Here is a 22,602-nt window from a genome sequence, read left to right as displayed (position 1 = left end):
AACACCTTAAATTTAATTAATTCATCAATAATAAACTTCTAGTAAAACATTTTTTATTATAGATAATTAAAATATAATTCTAATTATTTATTTTATAAGAAAAATTCCATAATTTTATCAAAATTTATTTTCAAGGGTTAATTGAATTAAATTCTCATAAAATATCAATTTGAGCCAAAAAATTTGAAATATTCAAAAATCAACCTGAGCCTAAATAAATCGAGCCCGAATGGGCAGGGCTGCCCAAGACATTCTCGGGCACCCTTCCTGTTTGCCCCATGCTGCATAAATATTTCGGTCAGCCATCAACGGGCAGCTGCCCTACACAGATTAATTTTATTATTATTACTTAAAAACGGTCTGGGTAGACGTCGTTGCCAAAATTGCAAGGGGTTGCCCGCGCGCTGCCCGGAACAGTTCTAGGAGTCGCAATTCTTCCCCACCATCCACAATCCAATTTTGTGAATTTTAAGCATCTTTTTCAAGAAAGACGTCGATGTTCCTTTCCTTCTCTCTTTTTTGCTTGTTAAACAATCTACGATTAAATTGGACAAATATTAGATTGTTCAACCTATTGACATTCAACATATTTTAAAAGACTTAGCTTGGTCGATAATCTTTTTAAATCTTGGAAGCTTGCCAATATTTCAAGCATGAGATTAACAGTATGAGTTTCACATAAACTCCAAAAAATCCCAGGTCGCTTTTCTTTAATCAATTTAGCAGCAGCCATATTGTTGGTGGTATTGTCTGTTACAATCCGAACAACATTCTGAGCTCCTACTTGTTCAACACATTTGTCAACATACTCAAAAATAAGTCCAGTTATATGTGCCTCGTCTGAAGATTCCTTAGACTCTAAAAATACAGCACCCTCCTAGCAATTAACACACAAATTTAATATGCTTCTTCTTTTTCTATCACTCCATGCATCTTTCATAATCGAGCACCCATTCTTTGCCCATTATTCTTCGTGCTTCTTCAACAGTTGGTTTGTTCTTTTAGCTTCAGCTTTCAAAAGTGGCTCTCTAAGTTGATATTGAGTTGGAGGCTTGAAACCTAGCCCGAATTGACCTACTGCCTCCATTACTTGCTTGAAGCTATCATTATCAAGAGCATTGATTGAGATCCATTTTCATAAGCCCATCTCCCAACATGTTGTTGAACTTGTTGAGTTTTCTATTTGAAAAGAGCATCATCTATATTTTTTTGGCGAAGCACTTTACTCCCACTTCAACTTACATTTTTCTGGAGCAATCATCGATGCATATCTATACATGGGCCCAAGTAGATGAGGTTTTTTAATTCTATCTATCCCTTCAATTTCAGCATCTTCTTCTTCGTCTAGAAAAATATTCACATTTGCTCTACAACTTTATTCTTCTAGTATTTTGTTTTTCTTTTTGTTTATCCATTCTAAAATAGCATGTTTGCACTTATTACGATCTTCTTGAAATGCATTTCGACAACCAAATACATTTCCAGGTATATTTCCTATGTGCTCTTTAATTCTATACACTCCATCGGGCATCATTTTCCAACACAACTTAAATTTAACTTTATGGAGGTTCTTAGAATCAATCAACATACCAAACTCCCATCCGATGTCATTTGAATTTCTCTTAAGAGTCCCAGATTCAGGCTGAGTGACGGATGCAGTCGACGACGGATTGCTTGCCATTGTTACCTTCTAAATCTTGCTGAATACGAAACATTTAAACCTTTTCAGCAATAGACTTGCACCAAGAATAGGATATGTAAAAGCAATAAACCCTTTTAGACCGCTAGCTTTTACCACCTCATTTTCGTCGAGTTTAAGCTCTTAGTCAAAAAGTGCAAAGCATTGTTCACTTAAGTTGATTGATAAGAAACCTGCATTACAGATCAACAGTATAATTTGATGTGGTAACACCACAAAAACAAATGATAGTACCAGAAAGCTCAAACAATGCATGGCCACAGATATATCTTGATGCAGTGTCTACTGTCTATACAACATAATTTTTAAAGAAAAAGAGTCACTATGTTGCCAATAAAAAACTCAAAACTCGTGGAAGAAAGTTAATAAAAAACTCAAAACTCAAAAGACCAAATTTTTGTCCCTACGAATAAAAAAGAAAACTTTGGCCAATACTCAGGGAGAAAAAATATATGAAAGAAAGTGAAAATAAAAAATAACTAGAGTTTCTAGAACGAGAAAGAGTTCTGGAACAAGTAGAAGTTTTTGGAACGAGGAGTAGTCCTGGCCGAGAAGGAGCCTCTGGGGAACACAAATTCGATACTTGTGTGGTAGTCAATGGTTCAGGGATACAACTAGCCGTGAGTTCACAACTTCATTGTGATTCATAATAATATTTATTTATAACCATAATTAGTCTTATTCTTTTTATCAACCCAATGATCAAAAGTGTCAGAACTCAGGTTTGATTTCGCTCATCGTATCATGGTGTAAGAGCGTCTGGTTGCATCACCAAATGATCCTCTAGGTATTACTGATAATGCCTCCAAGAACCTGAAGTTATGGTTAGCATAGTACGGTCTCTTCAACTCATATATCCCGATCAAATCTGTAACCATTGGTATATCAAAATTTGTTAATGAATTCGACAACGATATGATATGTCTTTCAGTAATACTAGTCACATGATATGATCAAATGATGAAACACCTTTTCAAAATACACATGTCTTACTCTGGCTAGAGATTCCTTACACTATTAACTCATCAGATTACATAAGATATCCACATTCATATGTGAGAAGTGAATCCCCGACTACAAGGCATTTACTCCTATGTATTTCGAAAGTACACTCAATCTCGCCATCTAATGATCCTAAATGAAGTTGGTAAATGGATCAAAGTGCATGCTAGTACGTAGAGTCTCCACGTTGTCTCGGGTCAAAAAACTAATGGTGTAAAACTATAACCACGAACTATTCTACTCGATAAGCGATAACCATTTGGAAAGTTCAATGAGGGTTGTTCAGTGCATCATCAAATGAGCATCCATCTGTATGAATGGACATATTCATGTCCTTAACAATGAAACATGGCGTTTACACTACAGATGCTAATCTCAAACTCAAGCGATCTTTATCCTTATTTTAGGCAGCTGAATCGATTATGAACCTATTTAGAATGTACGCTTCCTAATGAGTTTCATGATCTTACGTTACAAGGCGGACCTCATGGTACCTATTGTATATTCAAAGACTTTATCTATGGAGCTTGCATGAGTATACAGATAAAGTAATTGTTGCAATTGAATAAAATCGTAAAATATTATTAAAATAAATATTATTTTTACATAAGAGTCGATAAAAACCAAGCCGCAAGTTGGCTCTCTGTACATCTGCTCTAACATAAATACCTTCCCCTAGTTTACGACTACGTTCCAAAGGAAGCATGGATTCCTTGTTGTACAATAACTCCAAGAATGACAACATTTGCTTGAACTGGGAACAAAGATTCAATATCATCAAAGGACAACATCCAGGCTATTGTACTTACACGAGGAGTGTGAACAATTGTCATATATCGGGACGTGAAATCGAGTAACGTATTAATCAATGCTGAAATGAATGCAAGGCTGGGAGACTTCGTACTTTGCAAAGTTGCAGAGTGTGTTGGGAAGATTTGGCGATGGTTAGCTCACTGCCTCATCTTGGAGTTCTCACAATGAGGGATGGAGCAATCATAGGGGGTGGTGAATTGAATCTTGTGGAATTGAAGTCCCTACGAATTGGTAAGACAGATCTTGAGGAGTGGATATCAGACAATTCTCACTTCCCAAGTCCTTACGAATTGGTGAGACAGATCTACTATAGCTGTGATGACTATTTACTTCAACTGATAAAGATGGTGATCATGAACAAGGAGGGGAAAACAAATCTTTCTTTCAATATTTACGCTCCAAGAAATTAAATGGAAATGCAAAAGCAAATATTGATATTTCCATAATTATTTAAACATATTACCCTTCATGCTGAAATTTTTCAGCATTTAAAATTTACAAGTGTCAATATTTACTCCAGTACTAGGAATACTAATTATGTCATGATTTTGAGTTATGTTGTGTAGATTTATGATTGTGGAGAAAAAAAAGTATTTTACTTTTTTATTTATGATTGTATGAAGCATAAACCACATAATAATTTAGGATTAGTGGTATGATCATCTTCTAAGAGCACATAATCCTCATCTTCACAACTTTTTTCAACTCTGTCCTAGTGACTCAATATAAGAGCACATATAGCTCTGTCCGGGCTAGAATTTCAAACTCTAGAATTTTTAATATTTTAAATTGATCTACTCGGACTAATATCATATTATTCCAAAACTATACAAAACTTACATATAATTTTTTTCAAATTTTTTTAAAAAAATTGAGCCACCCGGGCTAAAGCCCGAGCATACACGCATGTGGCCCCGCTTACAACTTTTTTCAAATCCTCATCCTCACAACTTTTTTCAACTCGAGGCTCTTGCTTACAAAAGTACAGTTGATGGAGTAATTTCTCTTATGATCAAATGAGTTGAAAATAATTTTAGTGGGCTAAGTTAGTAAAAATAATTATTTTATGGACTGGACAAAACTTTAATATAGGTTAAAATTAGATATATACTATAATAACTAATAAATTTTTTTTTTCATCCAGGGCTGGAGCGTGGCTCAGTCCCTGACTGTCACCAAGCTGATGGAGTATGGCTTAGCTGAACTTCATATTGAAGGAGATGTAACTTCCCAGGTAGTTTCTAAATGGAACTTAATTTCTTATTCATATTCTGATTTCATTGGCTTAACCGATCTCATTTTTCCGATTGTTTTTTCTTTGGAAAAGAATCTTATATTGCTTGTTCTATGCTTATTTTTTCTTATCCTCGTTGCAGAATGTGAAAGTAGTATTTGACGTTGGCATCAAAGTCGTGTTACAACCATGGTTTGCCGGAACGGCCGTGTTGCGACCGGAACGGCCGTTCCGGAATGGGAACGGCCTTTGCTGTTCCAAAGTTCCGGGGTGGGTAGGTTGATGGCTTGTAGCGGCGTTTCGTATACCGAAAACGGCGATATAACGGTGGAAAACGGAGATGTAACGGTGGAACGGAACCGGAACGCAATTCGCGACGGTTTTGTTTTGAACCGTCGCTACTAGCGACGGTTTTATGTATGTAGCGACGGTTTTAATAAAACCGTCGCTAATATCGCTACTATAGATCCGTGACCCATCCGCTTATAAAGTGCGTCCGTCTCTCCTTCAGAAATTGCTCATTTCCGCAGCATGAGTGAATATTGTTCTTGATTCATTATAATCATTTCTTTTGCGTCCTCTCCGCTAATGAATGCAGCATGAGTAAAGTGCACACTTGATTCATTTGCGTGAATTGTTTCTTGTCGCTTCAGTTTTTCCACGGCTATTTTTCAGCTTTAATTTTTACTGGTCCGAAGATATTGTGTAATCCAAATTTCACAGGTATTAATTTTTTTATTGTAATTGAAATAATTCTGTTTTATAATTTTTTTACTAAAAATGTTTAATATTGATAGGTAATAATATTCTTTGTTGATTTTACAAAGGAATCTTAAAAGGTAACGTTATTATTTTTGTTCGTTGATTGATTGAACTAAAATTTATTGACTGAATTTTATTTGAGCTAGTTTTTAAACCTAGAGTTGTATTGACAATTTAATTAATTTTACAGAAATACTATATATTTAAAGATTTTAAATAATATTATTTAATATATATTTAAATTCTTTAGTAACGACAATTTAATTAATACTAGTATATTGTTTAATTATGTATTATGAATTACTAATTATTTATAAAATTACTTAATCATCTTTATCACAGGTTTGTTTACGTATTATATTAAAATTCTTTGGTAAATTAAATATTTGTCTTATTATTTTATTAATTGTTAAATAATATTATTAAATTTTATTATCATATAATATCATCCCACTACAAAAGTAATATATATTTAAATTTTTTTAGTAATGAAAATTTAATTAATATTAGTATATTTTTTATTTACGTATTATGAATTACTAATTATTTATAAAATTAATTAATCATCTTTATCACATTTATCAATTATTCATCATCATCTACAATTTATTATGTACAACGGATAATGAAAATAATTTTGTTTACTATAAAATATGTACTTACACATTTACCCAATTTATCATCATCTTGTCGATACAATTTATCAGGTCTTTATTTTAAAGTGCAAATCAGTAAATCCTATTAACAATGGCTCCAAAACTCGATATTGGTTGGGAGTTTGGTAAATCCATCGGAGGTGATAGAAAGACAATAAAATGAAAACTTTGTGGAAAAATTATAACTGGTGGAATTACAAGATTAAAGCAACATATTGCTCATGTTGCTGGAAATGTTGAGTCATGAACTAAAGCTCCAAAAGAAATATCATTGATGTTCTGGAAACATCTTCAAGATACTAAGAACGAGAGAAATTTAATCAAAAAAAAGAAAGAAATTGCTATTAATGCAATTCAACAGAGCATACATGGACTCGATAATTGCAGTGACAGTGGAGATGATGATAAATTTGATAATACCTATGAAGAAACTTTAGAAGATATGGAAAATAGGGCACTGCGAAAAGCAATGAAAGAAAGTCGTAGAACAAGAGCATTTGAGGAAGATATGCAAAACCGATATGGTTCAGGTAAATAAATATTTTATTTTTATAGTTGATGCATATCCGATATGGTATAAAATTAATGTATCATTTTAAAAACTTAATTTTAATGGAGTAATATAAAAATTCTGATTAGATTATATTATTTAATTTCAGGAAATGTTGGTGGTAGTTCATCATCACCAAGTGCAAATCTCAATTTAAGAAAACAGATGACTCGTAGCTTTAGCGTACGAGAGGGAGCTCAGTTACCATCGAAAGGGATTGATTCTTACATGTTTTCATCAAAACGAAAGAGTATAAAAAATTGGTTTGCTCCTGAAAAGGTCAAAGATGTTGGGAAGACTATTTCAAAATGGTTTATATACAATGCAATTCCATTTCATACAGCAGATAGTGGTCCATACTACCAAGCAATGATTAATACCATCGCAAATGTTGGACCTGGAGTACAAGGTCCTTCGGGACGTCAAATAGGTGGTGTTTTCCTGGAAGAGGAGGTCGAAGATATCACTATATATTTGAATACATTAAAATCCAAATGGCCAAAATATGGATGTACAATAATGTGTGATGGTTGGAGCACACGCAACAAGCATCCTATCATTAATTTTATGATATACTGCGATCGCAACATGATATTTCATAGTTCAGTGGATTGCACAAACAAAAGAAAGACAGCCGATTTTATATTATCTCTTCTGAATAATGTTATTGACGATATTGGAGAAGAAAATGTTGTACATGTGGTTACAGATAGTGAAAGTGCAAACAAAGCTGCTGGACAGAAATTGATGATTGAAAGACCTCACATGTTTTGGTCACCTTGTGCTGCACACTGCATTGATCTTATGCTTGAAGATATTGGTAAGATGACAAAGGTAAAGAGGTGCATTGATAAAGCAAAGAAAATAACAAGTTTTATATACAATAGTGACAAAATCGTGAACTTAATGAAAATCTACACAAATGATCGTGAATTGTTGAGACCTGGAATCACTCGCTTTGCTACTGAATTTATTTCTTTAGAAAGTCTCGTCCGGTATTGTCAAGATTTGAAGAGATTGTGCACTTCAGTTGAGTGGCGTGAGTACAACAATACAAGCAAGAGAAGAAAAGATGTCGAAAAAATTACAGCGATCATTTTGGACACAAAATTTTGGAAGTCGGCTCGTGATATATGCACAACAATGGAACCTCTCGTCAAAGTTTTGAAGTTGGTTGATCAAGACAATAAGCCAGCGCTATCGATTATATATGAAGCAATGGATAGAGCTAAATTATCTGTAAAAGAAAGTGTGAAAGACTGGCAATTGTACTGGGATGTGATTGATGAGCGTTGGTATAATCAATTACACCAACACCTACATGCTGCAGGTAAAATTAGATTATATTTACAAAAAATAAATCCATTGTTGTGGTTATCGTTATATAATTTTAAATTTGTGTGTTTTTAGCATATTTTCTCAATCCAATGCTCCAATATTCTGGAACATGTGTTTACACTGATGAAGTAAGACGAGGAATTAAGACAGTAATCAAAAGACTAGAGCCCGATTTAAATACACAAGCTGCAATGATTTAATGAGGTATGATATTTATAAGTTTTGCTTAACATATTTTATATCCAGTATACTATAGTTTTTATCAAATATGTTTCACATATTAAATTGTTTACTGAACAAATTGGAGAGTTTGGATCTCCACTTGCAAAAATGGCGGTTAAAAAAAGTCTTCCAGGTTTGAATTTCTTTATGTTTTTTCATAGATATTAAAGTTATACAATATATATCATATGTTTCATTTCTCAGCTGAATGGTGGAATGAGTATGGTGAAGAAGCTCCCCACCTAAGAAAACTTGCAATTAAAGTTCTTAGTCAAACATGTTCATCTTCTGGTTGTGAGAGAAATTGGAGTACATGGTCTTTAATACATACTAAGCTTCGCAATCGTTTGGCGATTGAAAAATTGCATAAATTGGTATATGTCCATTACAATATGCGGTTAAGAGTAAGAAATTTGATGCAAAAAAGTGGAGATTATGATTATTATAGTCCTATAGATCTTGATCACATATTCAAAGATGATGATATTTTAAATGAATGGACTAGAGATAATGAACCCTCTGTGTTGCAAGACGATGACTTAGAATGGTTAGATCAAGGTCATGAAATATCAAATGCCCAAGAGAGCAACAAGAACAAAAACAGTGAGGGCACCTCAAGATTATCAAAAGGAAAAGGAAACATATTAAATGAAAGTGATGAAACTGACAATGACGATAAAAGTGACGACAATGATGATAGTGGTGATGGGAACAATCGGGAAAGTGGCAAAAAACATGGAGACGCTGATCAAGCATGTCAAGAAGATCAATATGATGCTGGCATGTCATGGGCAGGGGGGAAAGAGAATTATTATGCAACACAAGACACTGATCATGGGTATCGTCCTGGGATAGAAGAACAACGTCGCTTTTTAGCAAGTTTGACAGGGTTCTCGAGTGCTGAAGATGATGAACATTTTAGTGGATCTTCAGATTCATATATGCGTGTGGAAAAGGAAATAAAAAATTTGGGCTTGGGGGGTCACCATCAATTTCAGTTTGGAGATGATTCGAGAAATTACCATTGGAGCTCTCAAGATTTTGGTCGTGGTGCCATTGGATATAATGAACAAGACTTTGGGTATTCTCATGGTTCTAGGAATAATCAATTTGAGAGATTTTCTAATAGTTGCCGAAATAGATATCATAATCCTCAAGCACCAGCAGCCACTGGTATTAGACATGAAGGTCATGGTTCTATATCTTCAAGTGAGGCCAGTAATTCTTTTGGACATCAAGAATTTGGAGACTACCATCGTCGTGACGATACATTATTAAATTCTCCCTCATTACACCATATACATTCAGTTTCAAATCCACTATTCAATGCATATCCACCAGGACAATTTAACACTGGTTTATATCAGCAACCATATGGTGGAGATCAATTTTCTCAACTGAATCCCGAAGAAGAATACACTAATGATTTTGTTCCTCCACGTCATTCCTCATGGTATTAGTCTCGATGATATAACATTTACAGGTACCTTTCTATATAAATGTTTGTTTTCATCAACTTATATTTCATTTCTCATTGTTATTTTATTATCATATGATATGAGTAATTTAATAAGCTTAACATTAATTTCACTAGGAACATTGAAAAGCAAAGCAACTTGGTTGATGTGAGATGGTGAATCTTGAGTCTTCTTCCCGCTGCATCCATCAATGAAAGACTAATAAAGAAGAGACCGCAAGTCAACTATTTCTATTGAAAAATTTTCATTACAAAGTGTGAAAAAACTAAGTTAATTATAAAATTTTTCTATTTTAATTGATGTTAAATAATTTGTAACATCACTTTATATAAGATTTGATGGTTATTATTAGTCCATCACTCTAAATTGATTCAAATTTGTGCGAACTTATATATATCCAATCGAAAATATTTTAATGTTTTAATTAATTAAATACAAATAACTTTTAATAGTATATTTAATTTTTGATATGATTGGAAATATTTTAAATATAATGACGATATAAATTGTGTTCAATAAATTGTTAATAAAATTTTAAAAATATTTAAATTTCTTATTTACATCAAATATTCTATTTAAATTATATTTATTTTAATTTTTTTATTTCTAAATATTTTCCAAAAATTTTAAATTTTTATATATTTATAATATTTTTTTTAAATACCCGTTCCGCGACCGTTCCGCGAAATTTCATTGTAACTGGAACGGTAGCATCCGTTCCGATCTCCGCGACCGCGACACCGAACCATGGTTACAACCTCCAAAGCAAAAGAAAAAGGGAAAGATTCAAAAAGCGTGTTCGATATTATGATCTTATATAGGTAGTGTGTATATTCGTCTGCTATTCCTCATTACTACTTATACCTAACAAATTGAATTTGTACGTATATGTTGGCCGTTTTTGGAGGTTATGTTTTTGTAAATGTAATGCATTTCAGTTGTAAATCTCATAACAAATACTTCGATAAATTCAAATTGTGAAGAAGTAAAAACAACACATTTACTTCGTCATAATTTAAAAATTATGAAGTCGTACATATCAATAACTTCATCAATTAATGTAACTAGTGAAGTGATATATGATACATTACTTCGGCAATCAATGTATATTGTAAAGTCATATGTGATCATTCGCTTCGTTAATTGGAAAAACTCTGAAGTAAAAGACGTTTAATTTGGAATCGGTCCAAATTTTGAACAGGCTTTGTTTCCTTGGATCGGTCAAAGATTTCGCTTTTTATGGCTTCGACTTTGGTTTTAAAGTGAAGTAAAAGAGGTACCATATCACTTCACGTATGTCTATTTCGATAATTATCTATCTTTTACTTTACGTAATATTCGAAGTATATCAGGCGAAATTCAGACAGGTGGATGGTAAAAAAAACAAAAAAAAAGGAAACTATTTGTATATAGTTGTTTTTGTCTCACGTTTTTTTAACTAAAACCAATCTATTTGTCCTGCTTTTGGTAGAGGCAACTTTACATTCTGATTCTGGTTAAAAGCAATTTAGATCCGTATCTGGCAGCCTAATATCATCGATGTCAAATGGTTGTGTTATTTATTATTTTATTTTATTTTGTTTTTTAAGGTTGGGAGAGCTTCTTTTGTTATAATTTAGTATACAATTCGAGATTTCATCTCAAACATGACACATTAGTGTTAGACGAACTATAAGTCATTAGTAATGGTTGTGTTGTTCCGGTTGGACTTTGTTTTGACTGCGGGAATGCACTCTATTTTTTTTTTTATTAAAAAGTAGCAACGAGGTCTCCTTTCCGGATTTTTCTGCTATTTTGTATAGGAACACGTTTATAATTGTACACTGAATTAAATATGTTGATGATACACAAATTAATTTTTTTTTATCATCAAAAGCCAAACACAATTATTTTTATAGTAAATACTTTGACTATTCATAATGATTATTCTCATACTAGGATTTGTACGTTTATATCTGTTGAGTAATTGGTTTTCTCGTGTCCAAAAACATAGCGGAAGTTTTAAAATTTTTATTTGACATTCAAATAATGTCTTTGAACACTCGTATGGTTTAAATAAATTAAATCATTCATACGACATTTATGAATTTACCTTCAATGAATAAATTGTTAGATTAGATGCCCTGCAAGCCAACGGTTGGCTAGGGAATTTATTGACTCAAGTGAAATAAACAATCTTTATTTTAATATAATTTAACTTTATATGGTCTTGTTATACTTTATCTGTATACCCATGCAAACAGCATAGATAAAGTCCTTGATTATGCTTTAATACAAATGAATCGTAATTCGATGTTGAAACTCATTTGTAAACACTACATATTCTAAATTCGTTCCTAGTCGATTCAACCGCCTAAAACAGCGATAAAGGCCGCTTGAGCTCGAGACTAGCATCTGTGATGTTGTGTACTGCGTTTTTTGGTAAGGGCATAGGGATGTCCAAACATGCAGATGGGTAGTCATATGATGATTATACCGAACAACCCTCCCTCGGACTTTCCAAGTGGTTATCATTCATCGAGAGGATAAGTCCGTGGTTATGATTGTACACCATTAGTCCTTACGACCCGGGACAACACTAAGGCTCTATATGCTTGGGCTGTGCTTTGAATCGTTTACCGGCTCCAGGAGAGTCATCAGGTGGCGAGGTTGGGTATAGTTGCGACACATATAGGAGCCAGTGCAATGTAGTCGGGGATTCACCGCTCACCTGCGGCTGTGGATATCCTATGTGATCTGATGTAATAATAGTGCATGGAATCTCTGGCCAGAGTACGAGATGTACGTTGGAGAAGGAGTTCTCCAAATAGTACACGCGATGCCACTATTATAGTTATCACATAGTTATCGAATTAATATGCAACCCTCGATGAACCAATGGTTGCAGATTCGATCGGGATATATGAGATGAAGGGACCGTACTGTACGTTAATCATAATCGACTGGTTCTTGCAGGCACTATCAGTGATACCTAGGGGATCATGTGGCGATGCTACTAGACGATCTTACCATGATCCGATGGGTGCAATCAGAAATGAGTTCTGACATTCTTAATCAAGGTGTTGATGAAAAGAATGAGGCTAACTAGGGTAAGCCCGAATAAGAATAAATATTATTCTGAATCACAAAGAGTTGTGAACATACGGCTAACTGTATACCTGAACTATTGATGGTCACACAATATACTTAATTATTAAATTCATAATAAATTCAAGAAGTTGAATTTATGAAATTTGGAGAGAATAAATTCAAAGGGTTGAATTTATAAAATTTGAGAATTTAATTTATTAAACTCAAATGTTGGGTTTATTAGATATTAAATTTTGGGAGTGATATAAATTCAAGGAGTTGAATTTATAATTTAAATAATAAATTCAAATGTTGAATTTATAATGAATTTAATTAGTTAAGCTCAAAACTTGAGTTGATTAAATATTAAATTAAAATTGGTGGGAAGTATATTTATGGGCTTGTAAGAGTACAAGTCCAATATACTTAATAATTAAAGTTTAATGGACTTGGATTAAATTAATTAAACTAGTTAGACTAGCCTAATTAATTGATCAAGCTCATTAATATTAATTATATGTATTAAAAGTAAAATCGAGATTGGCAAAAGTTGGCATGCGATTTTAGAATCTTTAATTACCTTAATTAATGAGATTAATTAAGTAAATATAAGATTAGAAAATATAATAAGATTTAGAATCTTATTTTTACGTGCATATGCAACCGAAAAGCTTGAGAAAAAGTTTTAAGAAAAAGGCATAATATTCGAGAATCCCGATTAGCATAAAATAAGAATATTTCATTTACTTAATTAATTGGATTAAGTAAGTTAAATGAAAGATTTGAAGTAAAATAAGGATTTCTTATCCTTATCAAAAAGCATGCTTTCGGTGGTTTTGTTTTTGATGGTTGCAACAAGAATTGAAGCTCTCGAAATATTCTCTCCCACATTCTCTCAAAACTCGGCCATTCCAAGTTTGAGGGTGTGCCGGATTTTAGTGTTCTATCTCTACGAAAAATATCTTCCAATTTTCTAGTGCAAATTGGAAGTGTGAAGACCATGCACTATGGAAGTGCACCAATTGTGGAGGAACTCATACATCCAAAATCACTCCATTTCAGCATAAATCTCGAGTGAGCACCTTGAACCAAAAAGTGGTCACATTCATCCGGGAGAGGTTAGTGCAATCACCCATTGATTAAGCCATCAGCGTCATTCGTGGAGCCATCAACGCAGCGTCATTCGTGGAGCCATCAACGCAGCGTCATTCGTGGAGCGACTTCAGAGCTTACCTTGTAGCAGATTATTCGTGCCTATAAAAAGGAAGGCTCCTCATTCGAAACTTGCACATCCAAATTCTCGAAATCCTCTCTAGCAGCACCGTATTCTCGAAGCTCTTCGCCCTCTAGTAACAAAGCTCTGCCGCAATCTTACCGTTCACGTTTACGTTTCCTTGAGCAGTCAGAATACGGTAAGTGGGCTTTTGCTATATATCTTTCTTTGTAAGTGGGTTCTTGATACTATTTTATTTGACACACTTATTTCTTTTTAAGTGGGCATAATATGTTTCGAAAATAAATTAAACATGACTTTGAAAATTCGGTCGGCGTGATATATTCATTTCCATTTGGTATTGAAATCCCTTAAATTGTTCTTTGTTCGATATCAGTTAAATATGTGAAAGCATGTTTGAATTTTTTTGAAATGCACTGTAATGACTTGATTTAGAAATGGTAAAGGAAATTCCGAACTTTGATATACTTTGTTTAGGCCCTGATGCGGTGGGTTATAATAACCGTTCCTTTGGCCTCGCCCCTTAGAGGAGTAACATATAGGGGACTGATCAGTAAAAACCATAGAAAATGAGATGATTTTCAGTGCTATATTCGTATTTGTGTTAGTATTTGATTCAACATGCTTAATATTGAAATTTTGATAATTTATTCATATGTATATCCTCGATAATGGTCATGCGCGATCGGCCCCCATTTACTGAGTATTTCTCCAAAATACTCACCCCTTAATTTCCCACCCAGATAAGAATGAGAATCAAATTGAGGATGAGGAGCAAGACTACTTTTGGGGATGGTGATGAAGAAGTCTAATTCGGGACCCGTCGATTATTCTGTCTTATGATTTCAGTATCGTGTATTTACGCTTCCGTATGTTTCTATTTCTTTTGAGTTGTAAAGACAGTGAACTTTTGGGAAATTTATGATAATAAACTGGTTTCGGTTTATGATGTACTACGAGGCTAGTAAAGACAGTGAACTTTTGGGAAATTTATGATAATAAACTGGTTTCGGTTTATGATGTACTACGAGGCTAGTTGTTTTTCGATCGTGTGGTTGTTAAACAACGCCGGTGTCATAACCCGGTCTCGGGACGTGACATTTAAGTGGTATCAGAGCCGCCAGGTTCATAATCCGGTTGGGGAAGAAAATCTTCGGAAAAATTTCGGTGGAATTTTATAAATCGGCCTATGCTATCCCCTCCGAAACGGCCCAACGATCAAGACTCCCGACCTAATAGGGAGCTACAGCGCGAAATCGCGAAATTCCTTCGTTTAGGCCTCCGAAACCTCGATTTTGCCGTTTTAGGAATGTTTTGTAACTCCTATAACTTTTCATAGGAAACTCCGAATTCGATTCCGTCAACTGTTCTGGAATCCTCTCGACATGTGCTTCGAATCCATATGTCTATCCCGAAACTTTCCATTTTTGGAAATTTTCGAAAAGTTTTATTTATTTTCCTTTATTTGACTCTATATGACTCTGATATTTTATTCTGGCCTATTTTTGATATTCTGAGCATTTCTCTTTTTCCAGGAAATGGCTCGCATATGTTTAACTGCCCGTAAGAGTGTAGCTTCGATTACTCATAGAGAGACGTTCCAGCTAGACAGTCCCCGACCTCGCCCGCGCGCTCAGTCTCCTATACGTTTAGATGATTTGGCTCTAGCACGCCACGATAGGACGGTTAGGAGGCTGAGAGCTAGCAATCTGGAGAGGAGGAAGCAAGTGGAGGATCTGACTACCAAGCTATTGGCAGCAGAAAAGAGGATCGATCAGGTATATGAGATGTTCCAACTCGTTAATGAAGATAGCGGCGAACTGCGAGAGTCATTACAACTGACGAGGGGCCAAACCAAACAAGCTATGGATGAATTGGACCGACGTACCGTAGAATTGGCTGAAGCTCGTCACGCACGGGTAAGAGATAAGGAGAGAATGGAAGAGTGTTGGAAGGTGGTCATGCAATTGTCAGAAAATAACCAAAGGCTATCAAAGGAGATAGACGAAAGGAAGGCAAGAGAAAAGGCACTCATCCAGAAGGATCAAGCAAACTGCGCACGTGCAAAGAATGAGTTGGACAACGCGATAGGGAAGATTCTGACTCATAGGGAACAGATTGCTGAATTAGAATCGGAGAATCAAGACCTGCAGATGCAGCTGGCAGAGTTTTTAGACCCGGATGTGCCGGAGGAGGATTCCGAGGAGGAAGAAGCCCCACCTGACGTAGCCGTAGGGAATGGAGAGATAGCAGATTAGAATATTTTAGTGAACCATTTTTAGTTTATTTCCGTTGTTGCTATTCCAGTAAATCCCCATTCAGTTGTTTATGTTTATTTGAGAAATCAATAAAAGTTGTTATTTCGATTACTTGTTGGCGTCAATTTATTTTCGCACAAATTATTCAATGAATTCTATCAGTTTGCGCAACAAATATCTTAGAAACTTGTACGCTTGTAGGAGATGGCCGGAAGACCTCCCCGAAACAATCGCAACCCACGATACGCAAATGTTAACAACCGCAACAACAATGAGGAAGATCCAAATGCTGACGGCAATCCACCTCCCAGAGTGGGCCTGAGTCAAGTAGATTTAATGGCTATAGCCACCATAGTGGCAACAACTATCCAGGGTTTGGGAAACCCCAATGGTAACGGTAATCAGCAGCCGCAACCACCACCGGCACAGAATGGGATCAAGTATCATTATGAGTCCCTTCGTAAGAACCGTAGCCCAGTGTTCAAGGGAGACGCCGACCCTGAGAGTAGCCAGAGTTGGTTGAAAAGCGTGGAAACCCAACTGCGACTGCTAGAGATACCTGAGGCACTTAAGGTAGAGGTGATAGTGCCATTCCTGGAGGATAAGGCAAGCAAGTGGTGGGAAACCGTCTCACCTACCCTGACAGCCGTCGGAGCAATCACTTGGCAACAATTCAGAGATGTCTTTCTCAAACAGTATTTCTCAGCAGAAGTCAGACTTCAGAAACTGAGCGAGTTTGAGAACTTCTCGCAAACTCTAGACATGTCAGTGGTAGATTACACCTCCCAATTCAATGACCTTGGAACTTATGCCCCGACAATCATGGCAGATGAAGTTCTAAAGATGCACAGATACAAGAAGGGTTTGATCAGCCGTATCCAGTCATCCTTAGCAGTTTACCAACCTACAAGCTTTGCTGATTTAATGGGAGCAGCGATAAGAGCTGAGACGGATATCAAGCGTCGGGAGAACGAGAACAAGAATAAGCGACCTCTTACTGGACAGTCATCTCAAGGGAAGCCACCATTCAAGAGACCGAATCAGTCCAGTGGACCCTTCAAAGGTGCTTCGTCCCACCCAACTTACCAAGAACCAAAGATGTGCCCCAAATGTAATAATCGTCATTCTGGAGAATGCCACAGACAGACGGGAGCATGTTTCAATTGTGGGAAATTAGGGCATCGAATTGCTAATTGTCCCGAGCCATTAAAGAGGGGTACTAAGCCTAATGTTGATGCTAACCCCAACAAGCCAAAGGAGAATAAGCCCAACGCTCGTGTGTTTGCAATAACCCAAGAAGAAGCAGATGATGCAAACGATGTCGTGGCAGGTACCATTTTTGTCAATGAAATGCCAGCTTATGTTTTGTTTGACAGTGGTGCTACTCATTCATTTATATCTAAAAGGTTCACTAAGAAACTAGGGCTTACGCCTGAATTACTAGTTGAACCATTTAGAGTAGCGACTCCTACTAGTAAGACAGTCGAAACACATAGAGTGCACCGAAAGTGTAAAATCTGTATCAATGAGCACCTATTCCAAGCAGAATTGATACAACTGAACATGGTGGAGTTCGATATCATCTTAGGAATGGATTGGTTAGCAAGAAACAATGCGATGGTAGACTGCAAGGGAAAGAGTGTTAGGCTCCGAACCCCGAACCAAAAAGAGGTCGTGTATCATGACAAATCCAAGGAACGGAAGTCACTTCTTTCCGCATCCCAAGCATGGAAAGCCATGAAATCTTGAGCAGATATCTATCTAGCAACGGTTAACGCAGTAAAGGAAGAAATTGAACTTAAACCGGGGGACATCCTTATCGTGCGAGATTTCCCAGACGTCTTTCCAGAGTAACTACCAGGGACAGTCCCGGATCGAGAAATTGAGTTCGAAATCAATTTAGTGCCCGAAGCGGCACCCATCTCCAAGGCACCGTACAGAATGGCACCAGCTGAACTTAAGGAGCTAAAGGAACAACTTCAAGAATTGCTAGACAAAAAGCAGATTCGACCAAGTGCGTCCCCATGGGGAGCTCCAGTTCTTTTTGTCAAGAAGAAAGATGGGAGCATGAGACTGTGCATTGACTATAGGGAATTGAATAAGATCACTATCAAGAACAAGTACCCTCTTCCGAGAATAGATGACCTGTTCGATCAGCTTAAGGGAGCCACAATATTTTCCAAATTGGATTTGAGAACGGGCTACCACCAATTGAAGGTCAGGGCTGAAGACATCCCAAAGACGGCCTTTCGGACAAGGTATGGACACTACGAATTCACCGTGATGCCCTTTGGTCTGACAAATGCACCAGCAGCCTTTATGGACCTAATGAACAGAGTATTCAAGCCGTTCCTGGATCGATTCATAGTGGTATTCATTGATGACATCCTTGTCTACTCTCCTAGCAAAGAAGATCACGAAGAGCATCTCCGCCTCACTCTACAAACCTTAAGGGAGAAAGAACTCTATGCCAAGTTCAAGAAATGCGAATTCTGGCTAAACAGTGTATCCTTTTTAGGGCATGTGATATCGGAAGCAGGAGTATCAGTGGATCCAAAGAAAGTGGAGTCAATTCTAGATTGGTCGAAACCGAGAAACGCCACAGACATTAGAAGCTTTCTTGGATTGGCAGGCTATTACAGGAAATTCGTTGAAGGATTCTCTTCCATAGCCGTACCATTAACAAGGCTTACTCAAAAGAATTCTAAATTCATTTGGGTTCAGACATTGAAAGAAAAAAGCTCGCGTCTACACCAGTGTTAGTCTTGCCCACTGAAGATAAGGATTTCACCATCTACAGTGACGCATCGAAGGAAGGGTTGGGATGTGTACTCATGCAAGAAGGAAGAGTGATTGCCTATGCATCAAGGCAGTTGAAGCCGCATGAACGAAATTATCCCACTCACGACCTCGAACTGGCAGCAGTCGTCTTTGCTTTGAAGATATGGAGACATTATCTCTATGGCTCCAAGTGCGAAATCTTCACGGACCACCAGAGCCTCAAATACTTGTTCACCCAAAAGGAATTAAATATGAGACAAAGGCGATGGATTGAGCTGTTGAAGGATTATGACTTGACCATAAGCTACCATCCAGGTAAGGCAAACAAAGTAGCTGATGCTTTGAGTCGGAGGAATATGAGTAAGGTTACCTTAGCTGCACTCTCCGCTCAACCATGTATGCGAGAAATCGTCAAGTTGAACCAGGATCGAGACCCAGTTCTAGTAAAACTTAAGGAACACGCCAAGGAAGCAAAGTCTCTAGATACTCAGATCGACGACAAAGGAGTCCTTTGGATGAAAGGACGATTGTGTGTACCAGACATAAATAACCTTTGACAAGAAGTAATGTCAGAAGCACATAGGTCGAAATTTTCAGTCCATCCTGGCAGTACCAAGATGTACAGAGACTTAAAGAAGAATTTCTGGTGGAGTGGAATGAAAAAGGATGTTGCGATATTTGTTTCCAAATGTCTTGTGTGCCAACAGGTCAAAGCAGAGCACCAAAGACCTGGAGGACTTCTTCAAGCTCTAGAAATTCCAGAATGGAAATGGGAACATATCTCCATGGACTTTGTGGTTGGGTTACCAAAGTCTAGACAAAGCCATGATGACATCTGGATAATCGTAGATAGACTCACAAAATCTGCGCATTTCTTACCAGTCCGCATGAACTATAATTTGAACAAGCTAGCCACATTGTACATGAGTAACATCGTACGATTACATGGGGCTCCAGCCAGCATCTTGTCAGACAGAGACCCGAGGTTTGTATCTCGTTTTTGGAAGTGTTTTCAACAAGCCATGGGAACTAAGGTCACCCTCAGTACGGCCTACCACCCTCAGACCGATGGTCAAACAGAGAGGACAATTCAAACTTTAGAAGACATGCTGAGAGCGTGTGCCCTAGACTTTAGCGGTAATTGGAGTGAACATTTGCCTTTGATTGAGTTTGCTTACAATAACAGTTTTCACAGCAGCATCGGAATGGCGCCGTATGAAGCTCTGTATGGGCGAAAATGTCGGTCACCACTATATTGGGATGAAGTAGGAGAAAAGGCCATCGCTGGACCCGAATTGATCCAAGAAACAGTGGATAAAATCACTACAATCAAGGAGAGACTTAAAGTGGCACAAGACCGACAGAAAAGTTGGGCTAATTTGAAAAGAAGACCAGTGGAATTCATAGCGGGAGATAAAGCATACTTGAAAGTATCACCAATGAAAGGTGTGGTTCGATTCAACAAACCCGGGAAACTGAACCCTAGATATGTTGGACCTTTTGAAATTCTAGGGAAAGTGGGTACGCTTGCATACAGATTGGCACTCCCACCGAGTATGTCTAGAATCCATAATGTTTTCCATGTGTCACAACTAAGAAGATATGTTTCGGATCCAAGCCACATCCTCGAAGCTGAACCACTCCTAATCGAGGGAGACTTGAATGAAGGCCTTACTTATAAGGAAGTCCCGATCAGAAATGTGGATGCCAAAGACCAAGTGCTAAGACGACGAACGATTCCATACGTCAAAGTACAATGGTCCAATCACACCGAAAGAGAAGCCACTTGGAAACTCGAAGAGAAAATGAAAAACCATTACCCTTACCTTTCGAAGGACAAGATAATCCAAGTTTCGAGGACGAAACTTACATTAAGGAGGGGAGAATGTGAAGACCATGCACTATGGAAGTGCACCAATTGTGGAGGAACTCATACAGCCAAAATCACTCCATTTCAGCATAAATCTCGAGTGAGCACCTTGAACCAAAAAGTGGCCACATTCATCCGGGAGAGGTTAGTGCAATCACCCATTGATTAAGCCATCACCGTCATTCGTGGAGCCATCAACGCAGCGTCATTCGTGGAGCCATCAACGCAGCGTCATTCGTGGAGCGACTTCAGAGCTTACCTTGTAGCAGATTATTCGTGCCTATAAAAAGGAAGGCTCCTCATTCGAAACTTGCACATCCAAATTCTCGAAATCCTCTCTAGCAGCACCGTATTCTCGAAGCTCTTCGCCCTCTAGTAACAAAGCTCTGCCGCAATCTCACCGTTCACGTTTACGTTTCCTTGAGCAGTCAGAATACGGTAAGTGGGCTTTTGCTATATATCTTTCTTTGTAAGTGGGTTCTTGATACTATTTTATTTGGCACACTTATTTCTTTTTAAGTGGGCATAATATGTTTCGAAAATAAATTAAACATGACTTTGAAAATTCGGTCGGCGTGATATATTCATTTCCATTTGGTATTGAAATCCCTTAAATTGTTCTTTGTTCGATATCAGTTAAATATGTGAAAGCATGTTTGAATTTTTTTGAAATGCACTGTAATGACTCGATTTAGAAATGATAAAGGAAATTCCGAACTTTGATATACTTTGTTTAGGCCCTGATGCGGTGGGTTATGGCCCGTTCCCACCCCATGAGATGTATCCCTTATGTGCCATGGCTATTTAAATGTAATAATTAGAAATTGTGGGAGATCAAGCTTGGAAGATGGTGGGCCCGATGAACGAGATGAAGACATGTAAAATATTGGAAGCTCTTGTAATAGTTGCATTTGCATCCCTGCATTCACCTAGGTTTTAGACCTAGATCCATGTATGGCTCACATGGATCAAATAGTGTTGGTGATCGATCATCCTTATTTATTGTTGAATGTCATATTATGATATATGCGATATATAGTAGTATGCATGTATGTATATTATTAGATAATATAGTTGCATGGATCCGGCAAACATAAAAACTTGTGGCACGCAATTTGAAATTAAAATGATGAGACAATTTTAAAATTAAAATCCCTCATTTTGAATATGATTCAAAATTCATATCAAACCGTAAAAGTAAAAATTAAAAGAGTTTAATTTTTCCTTGCCTTCCATCAACCATGGTTGCATGTTGATCGCTACCCGTGGACAGTGCCTGGCTCATATTATTGGGGAGGCCTGTCTGTCGGAAAGCTGTGACTCCACCGGACATATGATGTGAATTGAGTGGAACTCCCATGACTTCGGCTCATATTATTGGGGGAACTCATGGCGACCGTCCACTACAATTCAATATTGATGGGTCGGTTTGACACGCGAAAATAAACGGCGTCATATTATTGGGTCCTTATTAAACGTGAGGCAAAACACGCGGAGGTTGCATAGGGATGCAATTGGATTCTACCTTTTAGAAATTGTAATTGGCTGATATTATTCGGGATTATAATTGGCTAATTAGACTCTACGTACCCACTAAGGAAATACGATTTCCCTTTTTCATCAGAGGGTGGTGGAA

General features: G+C 36.8%; 2 protein-coding genes across 2 annotated transcripts; both read left to right on the top strand.

Moving 5' to 3' along the window:
* Window positions 1–6,434: 6,434 nt before the first annotated feature.
* On the top strand, window positions 6,435–8,157 carry LOC142556586 (uncharacterized). Its single transcript, XM_075668051.1, has 2 exons — window positions 6,435–6,696; window positions 6,826–8,157. The coding sequence occupies exons 1-2, from the start codon at window positions 6,441–6,443 to the stop codon at window positions 8,124–8,126; spliced, it is 1,557 nt and encodes a 518-aa protein (XP_075524166.1). The 5' UTR covers window positions 6,435–6,440; the 3' UTR covers window positions 8,127–8,157.
* Window positions 8,158–16,519: 8,362 nt separating this feature from the next.
* On the top strand, window positions 16,520–18,064 carry LOC142504347 (uncharacterized). Its single transcript, XM_075617225.1, has one exon. It carries the CDS (start codon window positions 16,520–16,522, stop codon window positions 18,062–18,064), a length of 1,545 nt encoding a protein of 514 aa, XP_075473340.1.
* Window positions 18,065–22,602: the final 4,538 nt, after the last annotated feature.

The sequence above is a fragment of the Primulina tabacum genome, chromosome 9, assembly GCF_025594145.1.
Source record: "Primulina tabacum isolate GXHZ01 chromosome 9, ASM2559414v2, whole genome shotgun sequence".
NCBI classification, from domain to species: Eukaryota; Viridiplantae; Streptophyta; class Magnoliopsida; order Lamiales; family Gesneriaceae; genus Primulina; species Primulina tabacum.
Note: the sequence above shows the minus strand (reverse complement) of the source record. Positions and strands in the feature narration are given on the sequence as shown.

Coding starts and splice junctions, on each gene's coding strand:
- LOC142556586 (XM_075668051.1), top strand. CDS start 6,441: ATGTTCTGGAAACATCTTCAAGATACTAAGAACGAGAGAAATTTAATC. Junction 6,697..6,825: donor GCAAAACCGATATGGTTCAG/GTAAATAAATAT, acceptor ATTTAATTTCAG/GAAATGTTGGTGGTAGTTCA.
- LOC142504347 (XM_075617225.1), top strand. CDS start 16,520: ATGGCCGGAAGACCTCCCCGAAACAATCGCAACCCACGATACGCAAAT.